The sequence below is a fragment of the Triticum aestivum genome, chromosome 3B, assembly GCF_018294505.1.
Source record: "Triticum aestivum cultivar Chinese Spring chromosome 3B, IWGSC CS RefSeq v2.1, whole genome shotgun sequence".
Lineage (NCBI taxonomy): Eukaryota > Viridiplantae > Streptophyta > Magnoliopsida > Poales > Poaceae > Triticum > Triticum aestivum.
Genome location: NC_057801.1, coordinates 178,977,126 through 178,991,231, shown reverse-complemented (window position 1 = coordinate 178,991,231; position 14,106 = coordinate 178,977,126). Strand labels below are relative to the sequence as shown.

The window sequence follows — 14,106 nt, the reverse complement described above, 5'->3', positions numbered from 1 at the left end:
TTTCTTCTCTTTAACTGGGATTATTAATAAGCCGGCATGCATGCAAGAAAGAAATGGGAAGTAGCACAATGTCATTATGACTACATGCATGCAAGTATTAAACAATTTGCTAGTACGAGGAAACATCATTAAATTTTGCCTCAATTATTGTTAGTGGCAAAATGTATTTTTCATAGTGGCCTTGTATATGGGAGTGAAGGGAGTACATTAAAAAAATAATCCACACCTTCATCTATTTTTTTAAAAAGATTTCTCACCATGCCCAACCGGTTTGTGCCACATGGCATAGCTAGTTGGGCGCCTTTCACGCGTAGCTTAATGGATTTAATTTCTTCTTTTAAACATGCACGAATGGGCCGGCCGGCAACTCTAGACGCTTCAGCAAGACCAACGAGATATGGTCTTTGCATCTTTGCTAACAATATTTTTTAGTGTCACAGAAACATTTTTTTTTCAAATGCTATCAACATTTTACTAAAGTTGCATGAACTTACATTTTGCACTGCATGAACATTTTTTAAGATTTAAATAAAATTTGTATGCCCCTCCATGGGCCATGTGATATATTTCCTCCGTTTTAAAATATAAGTCCTTTTTAACAAAATGTAAGTCCTTTTTAGATATTTCAGTATGGACTACATACGGAGCAAAATGAGTAAATCTACACTTTAAACTATGTCTATATATATCTGTATGTAGTCCATACTGAAATATCTGAAATGACTTATATTTAGAAATGGAGGGAATATTTCCTGAAGCAAGAAACGGGTATAACCAAACGACTGAATTTGAGGAGTAAATGGTAGGCGATGGTTCAACGAAACAGTCCACTTTTGTGTAATTCGAGTGAGAAAGAAGACACCGACGATCCAGTAAATAGATCAGGATCAACTCAGTCAAAACCTGATCGTTACGTCTTTTCAAGAGATAATCCACTGCAGTCTTGGCCAGTAACTAGTTACTCCCTCCGTCCGGAAATACTTGTCATTGAAATGGATGTATCTAGATGTATTTTAGTTTTAGATACATCTATTTTCATCCATTTTGATGACAAGTAATTCTGGACGGAGGGAGTACATCGGTTTCCATTTCCAAAACGGCAAAACCTTAATCACACGCAAAATCTACAAGCTGAAACCTAACCCAACCGGTCCCTAGTTCATAAATTTGTCACACACATAGGGGTCCTGCTGGTTAACAACATGGAAGCCACGACTCTGCGCAAAACTGGGCGGGTAGATCCCAGAATCATCTCCATTCTCCACGAACTGGCACTCCTGTGCATGGAAGTAAACGAAAACCAAATCATTTCCAGATGCTGATCTATATAAAAAAAAGCAAGTTCACATGTTAGCAAAACCTGAGGGTGACATAAGAAAGAAAGGTGATCATCAAATAGCTACACGTGAAGAAAGTTGAAAAGCATCGGTCACAGATGTCGGCCAAGGGTTCTCACTTTCTCAGCCAGGCTTCCAGCAAGATGCAAAGCTCTCAGGAAGCCCGTGATGGAAGACAGTGGATTGTGACTTTGTGAGGCAGGCTAAGCTGAAGCCGTGCAACTTGCACATTTGCTCACAGGCTCCAGAAAGCAGTCTATTTCTTTCTTGATACTCCAAGCAAACCCGCGAAGGCAAACAAGCAAGACATGGTCAACTTAGGGTGGTGTTAAGTTTCCAGTAACAGCCGCACGTTGCAAGAAAGGTGCATGAAAGATCTACAACCATGGAGATAATGTATTATTGTGTATAAGGCTTATTTCACCCTAAATGTATATTCTTATTCAAGATTCAGACATCTTTGAAATTTTACTTTAGGTTGTCAGAAGAGTGGATATATGAAATATGAAACGACCCAAATAACACGAGGTTGTTTACCTGTGGTCAATGAGAAAAAATATTTAATGTTTGTTACATTATTAGATTGCTCAAGGATCAGAAAGTAATGATAGTGGTGACTGGCTTTTATTATTGCCAAAAATATGGTCCCAGGCATATTGAATAGACCTATCTACTGACCAGAAGAAGTATACAACATAACTGCCAAAATGCAGAGCATGGAAAAGGATGCTAAGAGCTGGAACAGCATTTAAGCTCACTTCATGTTGTTGCTTTGCCAGCATCACAAAATAAAAGAAAATGGAAACATTTTACTGATGCTTTGTTAGCTAATGTTATATCCAGTTTTTTCACTTCAGATGCCAATAAAATGTTTCCGGTTAACATCAGGCAAGATCAAGCTTTTAAATCTAGGCCGATACGACCGATATATTGGTCGATATATCACTTTTGGGACTCTACCGATATGAACATAACATATCATTTTGTAAATATCATTTTCAAACATATCATCCGATATGGACCAAAATATCGACCGATATGGCCGATATCTAGCCGATATGTCCACCGATATAGTACGTAGATGACAATAATTCTTATTAGAAAGCAATGTAATAAGATTATGCATTTACAACTTCATTACATATTATCAAAGTCATGCACAATGTGTCGTACAAATGCATATATATTGTATTATTTTTTATCATATAGTAAGGATTTTGTGAATCTTTCCTTAATAGTTTCTTAATCAACAAGTTAATAAACTAGGAATCTAAAAGTGTTATGTTAGAGCATTGGTAATTTGGTATCCTACATTTTGTTTTACCAAAAATAAATGTTTTGAACAAGAATAATGAAAAAAAACTAGACATGTTTTCTCCGATATATCTACATATCGTCCGATATATCACCCGATATCCGACATCCGATATGTCGAAGCCAAACCGATACGAACCCGATATCCGATATTTTAAATCTTGGGCAAGATTAGTACCTCATATAACACAAATTTATGCAGGCAGCAAAGCATGGTTTTTTTCATCTTGGACTAAACTTTCACATCACCACTATGGAAGAATGGAGTCCCTCCCTAGAAAAATATAAATGAAATGATATTTCATCATCTAAACTTCCAAAATTTTAATTGCTACCTAATTATGTCTATAACTCTGCAAAATCTGTTTGTCAAATCTGAAAGAAATACTTCAAAGAACTGCAAACATCGTCTCCTAAACCCTGACCACACTCTGTACACCAAAACAGTCACAGCCCATTCCTAGCGAACCTACCAAAACCAAGAAAAGTAAACTCAGACCACTTGTTTGTTTATTTTCATGTAGAAAAAAAAAAGAACAAATAAGAGCAGGTCACTATCTTTTGATGCGCACATCAAGGATCTCACTTCCGTTGTTTCCTCCATCCTCTTCCATCTTGGAGCCAAACCAAACTCTTATTTATTCTGCACAACCAATACTTCAACACAGAATAGTACCATCCATGAAGGTTCAAAGGCATGCGAAAGATTAAAATCCTCTTCAATAATCCAAATAGCCTTTAGGAACTAGGATCTGCAGTAACATACGCCCTGCTTCGTCATAGATACTACAATGGATAATATTAGCAACATCTTCCACAATGACCTACTACCATCTCTAGGAGCAAGAGCAAACCAATCTATCAAGCTGAGAAAATTCATTATTTCTCCCTATGATTCCCGTTACAGGTAAAATCACACTCTTTACTTTCTCTCGCATCATATATGTATGTGTACGCAAATACTTAGTATAATCTTCCACTCTTGTGGGCCTGCAGGATCTGGGAAACGTTCTTGCTTGTGCTCGTTGTTTATTCAGCATGGATCTACCCGTTTGAACTAGCATTTCTGAGGCATCTCTCATGGAAGCTTTTCCTAGTTGAGAACATTGTCAACAGCTTCTTCGCAATTGATATTGTTCTCACCTTTTTTCTAGGATATCTCGATCACAAGTCCTATCTTCTAGTGGATAATCCAAAAAGGATTGCAGCTAGGTTGGCACTTCCACCTCAACTATTCTCAACTGTGTCATTTTGAATGGTAAAGCACATGTGTAAAGTTAACAATTTGAACAACACTGACAAGAGCCTGTACACAGATATCTCTCTTCCTGGTTCATTCTTGACGTCTGTTCCACAATTCCATATCAACCGTTTGGGCTACTCTTTAACAAGCACGGAAATGGCCTTGCCTATAGGACACTTAACATGCTTCGATTATGGCGTCTCCGACGCCTCAGTGCTTTATTTGCCAGGTATTTATCTTTTTCTTATTTGAAACTTGAAAAATAAGAACTGAAATTACTAAGGTAAATTGCCCCCTATAGGCTTGAAAAGGATATCCGATGGAACTACTACGGGATAAGGTGCACCAAACTAATCTCTGTAAGTTTGCATCCTCTCCTTACCAAGTATGAACAAATTGATGTATTTATTACTGCCCTGATGAATGAAACATAGTTCTGCATGTTTGACTGAGCATTGCAGGTTACTCTTTTTGCAATACATTGTTCAGGATGTTTCATTTACTTAATAGCTGATACATACCCCGATCCATCAAGAACCTGGATAGGAGCAGCAATACCAAACTACAGATCAGAGAGTTTATGGGTTCGATACGTGACAGCAATTTATTGGTCCATTACAACACTCACAACAACTGGTTATGGCGATTTACATGCGGAGAATCCAAGAGAAATGTCATTTTGCATATGCTTCATGCTATTTAACCTGGGATTGACAGCATACCTCATTGGTAACATGACAAACCTAGTTGTCCAGGGAAGTTGCCGTACCAGGAATTTTGTACGCACTCTTCCAAATACTTTTCAAGCTTTGTTTTGTCATACTGTGATTGTTGATATTCCTGCTTGGCTTTACATAAGGATTGGAATAAGAAACGGATGGAAGTAAGAAACATGTGAACTTGTTTGTCCTGTAATACATATGCACCTTATAGACTGTAGGCCAGGATAGGCGGAAAAATAGATCACACCATGCTTATAGATATGTCACTAGCATGTCCAGCTCTGGACTCCTAATGGCTTAAGGGCATGCATGTTCAGATAAACATGAAAACTCTAGCTACTTAAATGCATGTAGATATACCTGAATATGTACGGCCACATGTGTTGACATGCATAGAAGCAAGAGCTTTATTTCAAGAATATCATATACTCCCTCCGCCCCAATTAATTGACACTCAAACGAATGTATCTAGCACTAAAATATGACTAGATACATCCGTTTGAGCGTCAATTAATATGAGACGGAGGGTGTTTTATTCCTCCTAACCTTCCCGTCTTCAACTCTGCAGAGAGATACCATCCATGCTGCCTCTCGGTTTGCTGCAAGGAATCAGTTACCTGAACAAATTAGGGATGAAATGCTAGCTCATATCTGCCTGAGGTATAAGACAGAAGGGCTTAAACAAAAGGAAACATTGGATAGTCTCCCCAAGGCAATTCGTTCAAGCATAGCATGCCATTTATTCCTCCCTGTCCTAGAAAAAATCTATCTTTTCGATGGTGTTTCCTTTACTTGCAGGCTTCAATTGGTATGAATACAAAAATAGTTACTTATTCTAGAGCAACTGTAAAATAGTGTACACTGAATATCATCAACAGCTGGAAGGTAATACAGTATCGTCTACATGTAGGTTACCACAATGGAAGCAGAGTACTACCCACCAAGAGAAACTGTCATACTCCAGAATGAAACACCTACAGATGTTTACATATTAGTTTCAGGAGCAGTGGTTAGTCCAACTATAAGTTTGATGATTGTCAAGATTCTGCAATTTCTTAGAACCATGCATACTAGTGTAAGTTTTATTATTTTGTTTGGCAGGAGGAAAGGATGATGATTGATGGGCGAGAAAAGGTAAGAGACCACAAATGATCATACTCCATATTTTAAAGGATAAAAGTTAATGCAGAATCTGATATGTATCATCCAGGTTGAGAAACTACTATCAGGTGGTGACATATTTGGCGAAATAGGAGTTCTATGCAGCATTCCTCAACCATTTACTTTCCGCACGTCCAGAATTTCACAACTATTAAGGCTTAACGCAACAGTGCTCAAAAACATCATTCAGGAAAACAAACACGACAAGGAAATTATAATGAACAATCTTTACCAGGTGAGTTCACAGCTTTTTTATCATTATGGCATCATATTTAGATAATTGAGTTGTTTACATAGAATGAAATTAGTATTCTTGTGCATTTGACAGAAAATGAATACAGATCAAAGGTTCTCTACTGACACGATGGAGGTATGTGAAGGGACGCTCGATCAACACTTTGGAGAGTACAGCGGATGTTCTGCATCCAATCAAGTCAACATAAACAATGAATCAAAAGCAGGAGAAACATTAATACTGCCTTGCAGTGAAGAACGTTGTAAAGAACTCAATGAATCAGACAGACATGGAGCAATTCACAGTACTATCGAACAGGGCTTCTTCAATAGAAACGTTGATTTTCCTCATAAAGGTGAAGATATGGAAAATCGTGTTGCTACAAGTCAGATTATGGACAAATGGAAGGCAGATGAACATGAACATACATTGACAGACAACTGCATGACAGGATATAGAAGGGCTCGAGATAAGCTCAAACACATATGGCAAGGCACAATATTAGGGCAGCCAAAAATCACAGATAAAATGCTTACATGCTCAGTTACTGGAGAACTTCAGGAAATCACTGATACACGCACAGAAGCTGGTTTTGTGGTTTCAGAAAGAAAAAGAGTGACAATTCATATGCATCCACAACAGAACAAAAGCTCATCGGTGCCATATGCAAAAGTCATAAATCTACCAGGATCACTGGATCAACTTTTCGGCATAGCTCGTAAGTATTATATAATTCAGATGCATGATTGACAATTAAAGTCCAATTTAGCAGGGTTTAGCTTTTTATAGCTTGTCAGATATTTGATGGATAGGGGCTTCAGCTTGTCCGTACAGGTGAGGTTGTTTAGGTTTCTCGTAGCCTCGCTAGTGTACTCTGACTTTGATTTTATATGAGAATCAAAAGGAGTTGTATAATGCGAGATCACAACCAGAACATAACTACTATATTACACAGTATTGGTTAGCAAAACACTGTCTTCTGATAACCTATGCTAACATACTTGCATGCTAAATAAACATTTTAAGTTAAGTTGTACAAGCTTAACTTATAACTGTTCAACTAAAGCTTATGTTTGTTAACTAGTCCTACGCCTGATTTTTTGTTTAACTGGCCACAGTACGTCAGGTATTGCCCATATCCCCAAAGCATCAGGTCTAGGCCTTAGCCAGCTCTGATTTTAATATACTAGTCGATGAATCAATGCCACACATGGTTTGTATTGACACCAAATAGCTAAAGCCGGAACCTTCTGGCATCTGTCATTCATAGTTGACATTGTACATGAATATATTCCTGATTGAGTTGCTCCCTGTATCAATTTTGGGAATTTTCAGTCCCTTTGCTGCCCCCTTAAAATTCAACAGTAGGCGTCCTAGCTCAGTGGTGCAAGTCTGTTGAAAAGATGAAATCAACCAGTAATTGTAGTACCTTAATAGTGTGAAGGCCCCATTACGACTCGCCTAATGCCTGAAACCAGCATTGCATACAGTCTAAATCATGCAGTGCAATCCTTCTTTTAGTGTGAATGTACTTATCCTGCATTTTTTCTGTAGGTGAGAAGTTTCCGGGTTATTGTCCTGTGAAGCTGTTCAATCAAGATTTTGCTGAAATTGACGATATAACAGTAATTAGAGATGGTGACCAGTTGTTTCTTATGGAAGTTTGATTAAGGATGCTGAAAACTATAAACCATGGAAAGGGGCAAAGAGCAATGCATAGGATATGAAGTAGGACTTGCATTTGAGAAAGTTACCTAGATCTCAACAAACAGGGATTGAGCGACTCGGTGAAATCATGAAGAAAATGGCATCCAGGAATTAGTTGGAGTTACAGTTGTCGAGTAGCTACTAATTTAGCTCTGAATGTAGATATGAAGATGTGATAGAAACAGTTTTGAATCTGTTCTGCAGATGAAATGTTTGGGGAGGGCAGACCTCAGCTGAATTGATCGTTCTAGGCAAGAATATCACTTTCAGGCAACAAATATTAGCAATATTGAACGTTTCACCAAGGATATATAACTGGTCAAAAAAAAATCATGATCGACATAAATTCTAGCTAACCGAGGGTACTCTGACCTTTTAACTATTAACTTGTGTGCTCTGTGACTGCAACTATTTAGATGATATGGTCGATACTTCAACAAAGTAATATACGAGTGAAAACTAGAATTTCATGTTGTGGCAACTGATTACTACTAATTCATTTTTCTCGGAAGAGATATCACATTCACAGCAGCCAGCTAGCTGTCAACTTGCAAAACTGCTACTGCATTTAATTAGTGTATTAGAAAACTAATTTTAGCATGACCAGCAGATGCGGGGAGAGATCATTCAACGACCAAATTTGATGACAATGCACAGTAAGTCACACAGATCGAAATTAGCTACTGTACTTCAACTCACCAAATTCATCAACTGAAGATAAGAAGCCCGAAAACTCAGCTCATCAAACAAATTCCATTTGAGGAAGAAGCGTACGCAACGGGACTTACACAATCCGTTCGCCGCTGCGACTCCAGGACTAAGCCACCACCTAGCAGCACAATGCGATCCAGTGCAATGCGTCGCGGTGTAGGAGGCTAGCGCCCGTAACGCGCGATGGGAACGGGGAACGCCGGGAGCAGGCAGAGGCGCGTCCGCGGCGGCTGGTGGGGTTTCTAGAAGCTTCCGTCGTGGGGACGAACGGCGGGCGAGCAGCGGCGGCGGCGTGCATATCGAACTGCCCAAAGCGCACATGGGATTTGCTTCGGATGGCAACTGAGTATCCGTGCACCGTTGGATAGTAAATCAGCTGTCCAGATCAGGGGCGGACCCAGGACAAAAATGATCCGGGGTCCCATCTCTATCACATATGCGTGGATATCAAGTCATAATACACATAAAATTAGCACACTTAGCAATACAATATACTTTGAATACGATATGACCGTGAATATAATTACCAAAATTCCAAAATAAAGAGTTCACCTTATGAATATTAGTTGATCCTAGGAAATTGAACAGTAAAGATGAATCAAAGTGTCCAAATTATGAATAAAGTATAACCGATGACGAGAAAATGCAGCGCTAGATCTTGATTGCCTACAAACCAAAAGAAAAAAAAACTAGTTAGCAACATATCTCTATGATTTGGATGGTACTCATCTATGCTTCTCCTTTTATCTGGATCAAATTTCATTTCTTCTTCCCAATTGATTTCTTCTTCAACTTGAAATGAATTCCTTGTATTATTGGCAGAGCTAGGTTCATGTGTGGAGGCATTATTCTGTCCAGGTGGTGATGGAGAGGCTGGGGCATCAATCCGTTTGTGTGGTGAGGCATCGTTTTGTCCGCCCGACTGTGGCAGGACCGAGGTATCATTCTGGTTATGTTCATGCTGGGGTTCTGTTGGGTGTGGATGCTTGTTTCTTTTTGGTTGGTTGGTTGGTGACTTTATTAATATAAAGTCGGGCCTTTGGCCTTTTGTCTAATATAAAAATATATTATGTTCATGTGACGGGCCTTCATCTTACACTATCCGGTTCTTTTTTTTCAGTAAACTGAGCTTCTCTAATTTGTAATTATTTAGATAATTATATTTTCCGCAAATGAAAAAACTATGAATCATATGTACATACATAACATGAATTGCAATTGCACCACAATAAAATAGAACTTACTTGACATGTTGCCGGTGCTTCCAGACGTCCTTGTCTACTAGAGTATTGCAATATTGTTCTCCACTGACCACTACAATAGCCAAATAGTCCAATTGCCAATATAATTAAAATCTATAATCTTATCCAGTAGCCCTAATTTCCTAGGGTTAGAGAAACAAAGCAAGAATCGAAACAGGATTTGGAAATTGCAATAGAAGCAGTCACACACCGAATTGGGGTCTGATCCAAGATACATATTCTTTCGTTGTTCACTGATTGGGCAAACTGGGGCGATCTGGCGATAGGCGGCGACTGCGAGCACGACGTACAGGGGCACGAAGCGCAGCGGCGAGTAGAGGAAAGCGACAGGCGAAGGCACGTACGTGTAGATGAATTGATCCAGATCGATGGACGTATGTGATGGGCCTTTGCCAGGGCGTCGCGCGCTGCTAGTCGGCTGGGCCGTCTGCGGCCTTGTAGGCTAGTTGTGGCCTTTTGGTCTACACGGGGTGTCCCTTTCAGAAATTTAGGGGTGTCCAAGTCTACCTGGGCTCTATATGAATAACGTAAGATAATTTTTTACCTGGTGTCATGGGCTACCTGCTGGGCCAACGTGGGTCCGCCCCTGGTCCAGATCGAGCAGTAGCCCATCGCGATAATTGCTAGCCGCGGCTGGACACGTGCAAGCACATTTGGCTTTTAAAGCTACTAGCAAACGAGTCCGTGCGTTGCAACGGGGAAGAAAACATAACACATACTCTTAAATCAACAACCATCACTCAAGACCACAATAGTTCCATCTTCTTTATTTTTACGAGGCATCATATTTGTGTTGCCGCTTATCCTTCTTTCTCACCCTCGCCGGCGATGGCCTCGGTGTTCACACAAAACAACAAAAAACGTGTGTTGAATATGGTTAACCCTAAGGCGTCTCTCTCTCCCTCTCTCATCCCTCTCCCTCTCTCTCTCTCGCTTTTTCCCACTCTCGCGATGAGAAATCTGTTATTTTTCTTGCGACATTTTTCAGAGGTATGCACGTGTAGTTATAGATGTTTTCTTTTCCGTATATGGTTATAGTGGGGTGTTTATTTGCAATCAGGATTGCCGTTGGTATGAAAAAAACGGATCTTGCGCTATAAATTATAAGTTTGCTTCCATAAAAATATTTTAAAAATATATAACAGGTAAAATTAACATCATATTTAGATTCCACACATTTTTCTAATAAAATTTCATATATAATATGTTAAAATTGAAGTTACGGTTTAAAAGATACATATAATTTAGAAAATCATTTGGTTTGACTCAAATATATTCCAAAATAATATTTAAAAATAGTTAACAGGTAAAAATAATCTCATATTCATATTCTACATATTTTTCTAATCAAATTTCATATATAACATGTTCAAATCGGAGTTACGGTTTAAAAGATATGGATGATTTTAAAAAGTATTTGTTTGACTTAAATATGATCCGCGGATGAATTACCTAAAACATCAGGGGGTTCGAAAAATGTAAAAATAACGGTTCGGGTGTGACTTAAATCCGGACGGCGGATTGATTTCAAGAAAAAATAGGGACTTTTGTGTAAAATACAAAAATAACGATTCGTTTTAACTTAAAACAAGACTGCGGGTTGAATTCTCTGAAATAGAGAGACTTTTCTAAAAAAATGCCATGACGGACGAAAGAAACCCAATTTGCTTTATTATTAGGTAAAGACTAGTAAGTTTGTTGCGCGTCTCGACTAATCCTTTTTTTAGGTTAGACTTATCTTTTTTAGAGATATACATTTACTCCCTATCAAATACACCTTGCCTACATGTTTCTCATACTACCATATTCTTATAGTTCTTAAAAAGCATGAATGTCGGGTTTGGCAACCTCAGATGGCAAGAATGCATGATGGAAGAAGATCCGCCTCCCTAGCACACTGGTGTGGCAATATTATTTTCAACCAAACAACATGCATGATGGTTGGCTCTTTTACCCTGGAGATGAATTTATCCAGATCATCTTGTAGACCATCCATCACTTTGTTTTGCTACAATTCCAATATGTACAAGTACAACGATTTTTTGTCCAAAAAGACCATCTGCGCAAAAGAGATCATTTTTCGATGAAATTGACAGAAAAGACTATCCCAGCCGTGGCGGCAGGCGCGCCAGCCGACGCGTGGCACCTGCCGCTGCGCCGGCAGGCGGCAGCACCTGCCGCCACATGCCCAGGCGACAGCAAGCGCATAACAGCCAGCTACCGCCCAAGATGGAATAGGGGATTGCATGTGGCCCGGATGCCTAGCGGCGTAGAGGCAGTACTGTTTTGCATGCGCGGTGTTTGCATGCTACTATGTTTCGTTTCGTCTGCGTTTCGTTTCGTCTGACAAATAATGCCACCGATTCATATACCTATCATGTTGATTTCTACGCATGCAGTACAATGTTTTTGCAAATAATAATCGTTTATTTACAAATAATAATACGAGCCTCCGTCACGGGCCTCATGGTCGGCCTCCTCGTGCCGGGCGATTCACCCGGCGGACCTTCACCGCCGCAGGCCTCATCGTCGGCCTCCTTGCGCCGGGCAAGTCACTCGGCAGACCTTCACCGCCGCGGGTCTCATCATTGGCCTCTTCGCGTCGGCCTCATCGGCTGGCGGACCTTTGACGCTGCAGGCCTCATCGTCGGACTCTTCACGTCGGCCTCATCGCCCGGCGGACCTTCGCCACCGCAGGCCTCATCGTCGGCCTCCTCGTGCCGACATCATCGCCCAGCGGACCTGCTCCGTCGCGGGCCTCATCATCGGCCTCAATGTCCGTCTGCCTCCTCGCGTACCTTCGCCACCGCATGCCTCATCATCGACGTCGGCGTGAGGAGGCCGACGATGAGGCCTGCGGCGGCGAAGGTCCGCCGGGCGATGAGGCCGACACGAAGAGGCCGACGATGAGGCTTGCGGCGGCGAAGGTACGCTAGGCGATGAGGCCGACACGAAGAGGCCGACAATGAGACCCGCGGCGGTGAAGGTCTGCCAGGTGACTCGCCCGGCGCGAAGAGGCCGACGATGAGGCCTGCGGCGGTGAAGGTCCGTCGGGTGAATCGCCCGGCGCGAGGAGGCTGGCCATGAGGCCCGTGACGGAGGCTCGTTTTATTATTTGTAAATAAATGATTATTATTTGCAAAAACATTGTACTGCATGCGTAGGAATCAACATCATAGGTATACGAATCTCCGGCATTATTCGTCAGACGAAACAAAACACAGACAAAATGAAACGCAGACGAAACGAAACACAGACGAAAGGAAACATAGTAGCATGCAAACACAGTGCATGCAAAACAGTACTGCCGCCACGCCGCTAGACGACCGGGGCCACATGCAATCCCCCGTTCCGTCTTGGGCAGTAGCTGGTTGTTATGCGCTTGCTGCCGCCTGGGCATGTGGCGGTAGGTGCTGCCGCTTGCCCGTGTGGCGGCAGGTGCCACGCGTCGGGTGGCGCGCCTGCTGTCATGGCTGGGATGGTCTCTTCTGTCAATTTTATCCGAAGGTGGTTGATACGTCTCCAACGTATCTATAATTTTTATTGTTCCATGCTATTATATTACCCGTTCTAGATGTTTATGGACTTTACTTTACACATTTATATCATTTTTGGGACTAACCTACTAATCGGAGGCCCAGCCCATATTGCTGTTTTTTGCCTATTTCAGTCTTTCGAAGAAAAGGAATATCAAACGGAGTCCAAACGGAATGAAACCTTCGAGAGCGTGATTTTTGGAACGAACATGATCCAGGGGACTTGGAGTTCAAGTCAAGAAGCAGTCGAGGCGGCCACGAGGGTGGAGGGCGCGTCCACCCCTACAGGGCGTGCCCCACTATCTCGTGGGCCCCTCGGGCGGCTACAGACCTACTTCTTCCTCCTATATATACCCACGTACCCCGAGAACATCAAGGATGACCACGAAAAACTATTTCCACCACTGTAACCTTCTGTATCCGCGAGATCCCATCTTGGAGTCTTCGCTGGCGCTCCGCCGGAGGAGGGATCGACCACGAAGGGCTTCTACATCAACACCATAGCCTCTCCGATGAGTTGTGAGTAGTTTACCACAGACCTTCGGGTCCATAGTTATTAGCTAGATGGCTTCTTCTCTCTTTTTGGATCTCAATACCATGTTCTCCTTGATCTTCTTGGAGATCTATTCAATGTAACTCTTTTTGCGGTGTGTTTGTCGAGATTCGATGAATTGTGGGTTTATGATCAAGTTTATCCATGAGAAATATTTGAATCTCCTCTGAATTCTTTTATGTGTGATTAAGTTATCTTTGCAAGTCTCTTCGAATTATCAGTTTGGTTTGGCCTACTAGATTGATCTTTCTTGCCATGGGAGAAGTGCTTAGCTTTAAGTTCAATCTTGCGGTGTCCTTTTCCAGTGACAGCAGGGGCAGCAAGG

The 14,106-nt window shown here is 41.2% G+C and overlaps 1 protein-coding gene and 1 long non-coding RNA gene across 3 annotated transcripts; one reads left to right on the top strand and one right to left on the bottom strand.

The window, feature by feature from the left end:
* Nucleotides 1-817: 817 nt before the first annotated feature.
* Nucleotides 818-10,019, bottom strand: LOC123069247 (uncharacterized). The gene is made up of 4 exons (XR_006432391.1): nucleotides 9,883-10,019; nucleotides 9,675-9,744; nucleotides 8,508-9,096; nucleotides 818-1,277 (listed from the first exon to the last, which is right to left on the bottom strand). It is a non-coding gene; the product is annotated as an uncharacterized lncRNA (long non-coding RNA).
* Nucleotides 3,247-7,957, top strand: LOC123069246 (potassium channel KAT2). Of its 2 annotated transcripts, none has more exons than XM_044492049.1 (11): nucleotides 3,247-3,558; nucleotides 3,648-3,863; nucleotides 3,968-4,123; nucleotides 4,196-4,234; nucleotides 4,430-4,673; nucleotides 5,185-5,424; nucleotides 5,527-5,625; nucleotides 5,718-5,750; nucleotides 5,827-6,012; nucleotides 6,106-6,730; nucleotides 7,567-7,957. In XM_044492049.1, the coding sequence occupies exons 1-11, from the start codon at nucleotides 3,443-3,445 to the stop codon at nucleotides 7,677-7,679; spliced, it is 2,067 nt and encodes a 688-aa protein (XP_044347984.1). In that variant the 5' UTR covers nucleotides 3,247-3,442; the 3' UTR covers nucleotides 7,680-7,957. The 2 variants fall into 2 exon arrangements, with proteins under 2 accessions (XP_044347984.1, XP_044347983.1); XM_044492048.1 differs by having other exon boundaries at nucleotides 4,196-4,253; nucleotides 4,356-4,673.
* Nucleotides 10,020-14,106: the final 4,087 nt, after the last annotated feature.

Excerpts from the sequence above, each read along its gene's own strand:
- LOC123069246 (XM_044492048.1), top strand. The coding sequence starts at position 3,443 with ATGGATAATATTAGCAACATCTTCCACAATGACCTACTACCATCTCTA. Across the intron at positions 3,559-3,647 it reads CCCTATGATTCCCGTTACAG|GATCTGGGAAACGTTCTTGC; the intron begins GTAAAATCACAC and ends GTGGGCCTGCAG. Across the intron at positions 5,425-5,526 it reads TTACTTGCAGGCTTCAATTG|GTTACCACAATGGAAGCAGA; the intron begins GTATGAATACAA and ends GTCTACATGTAG.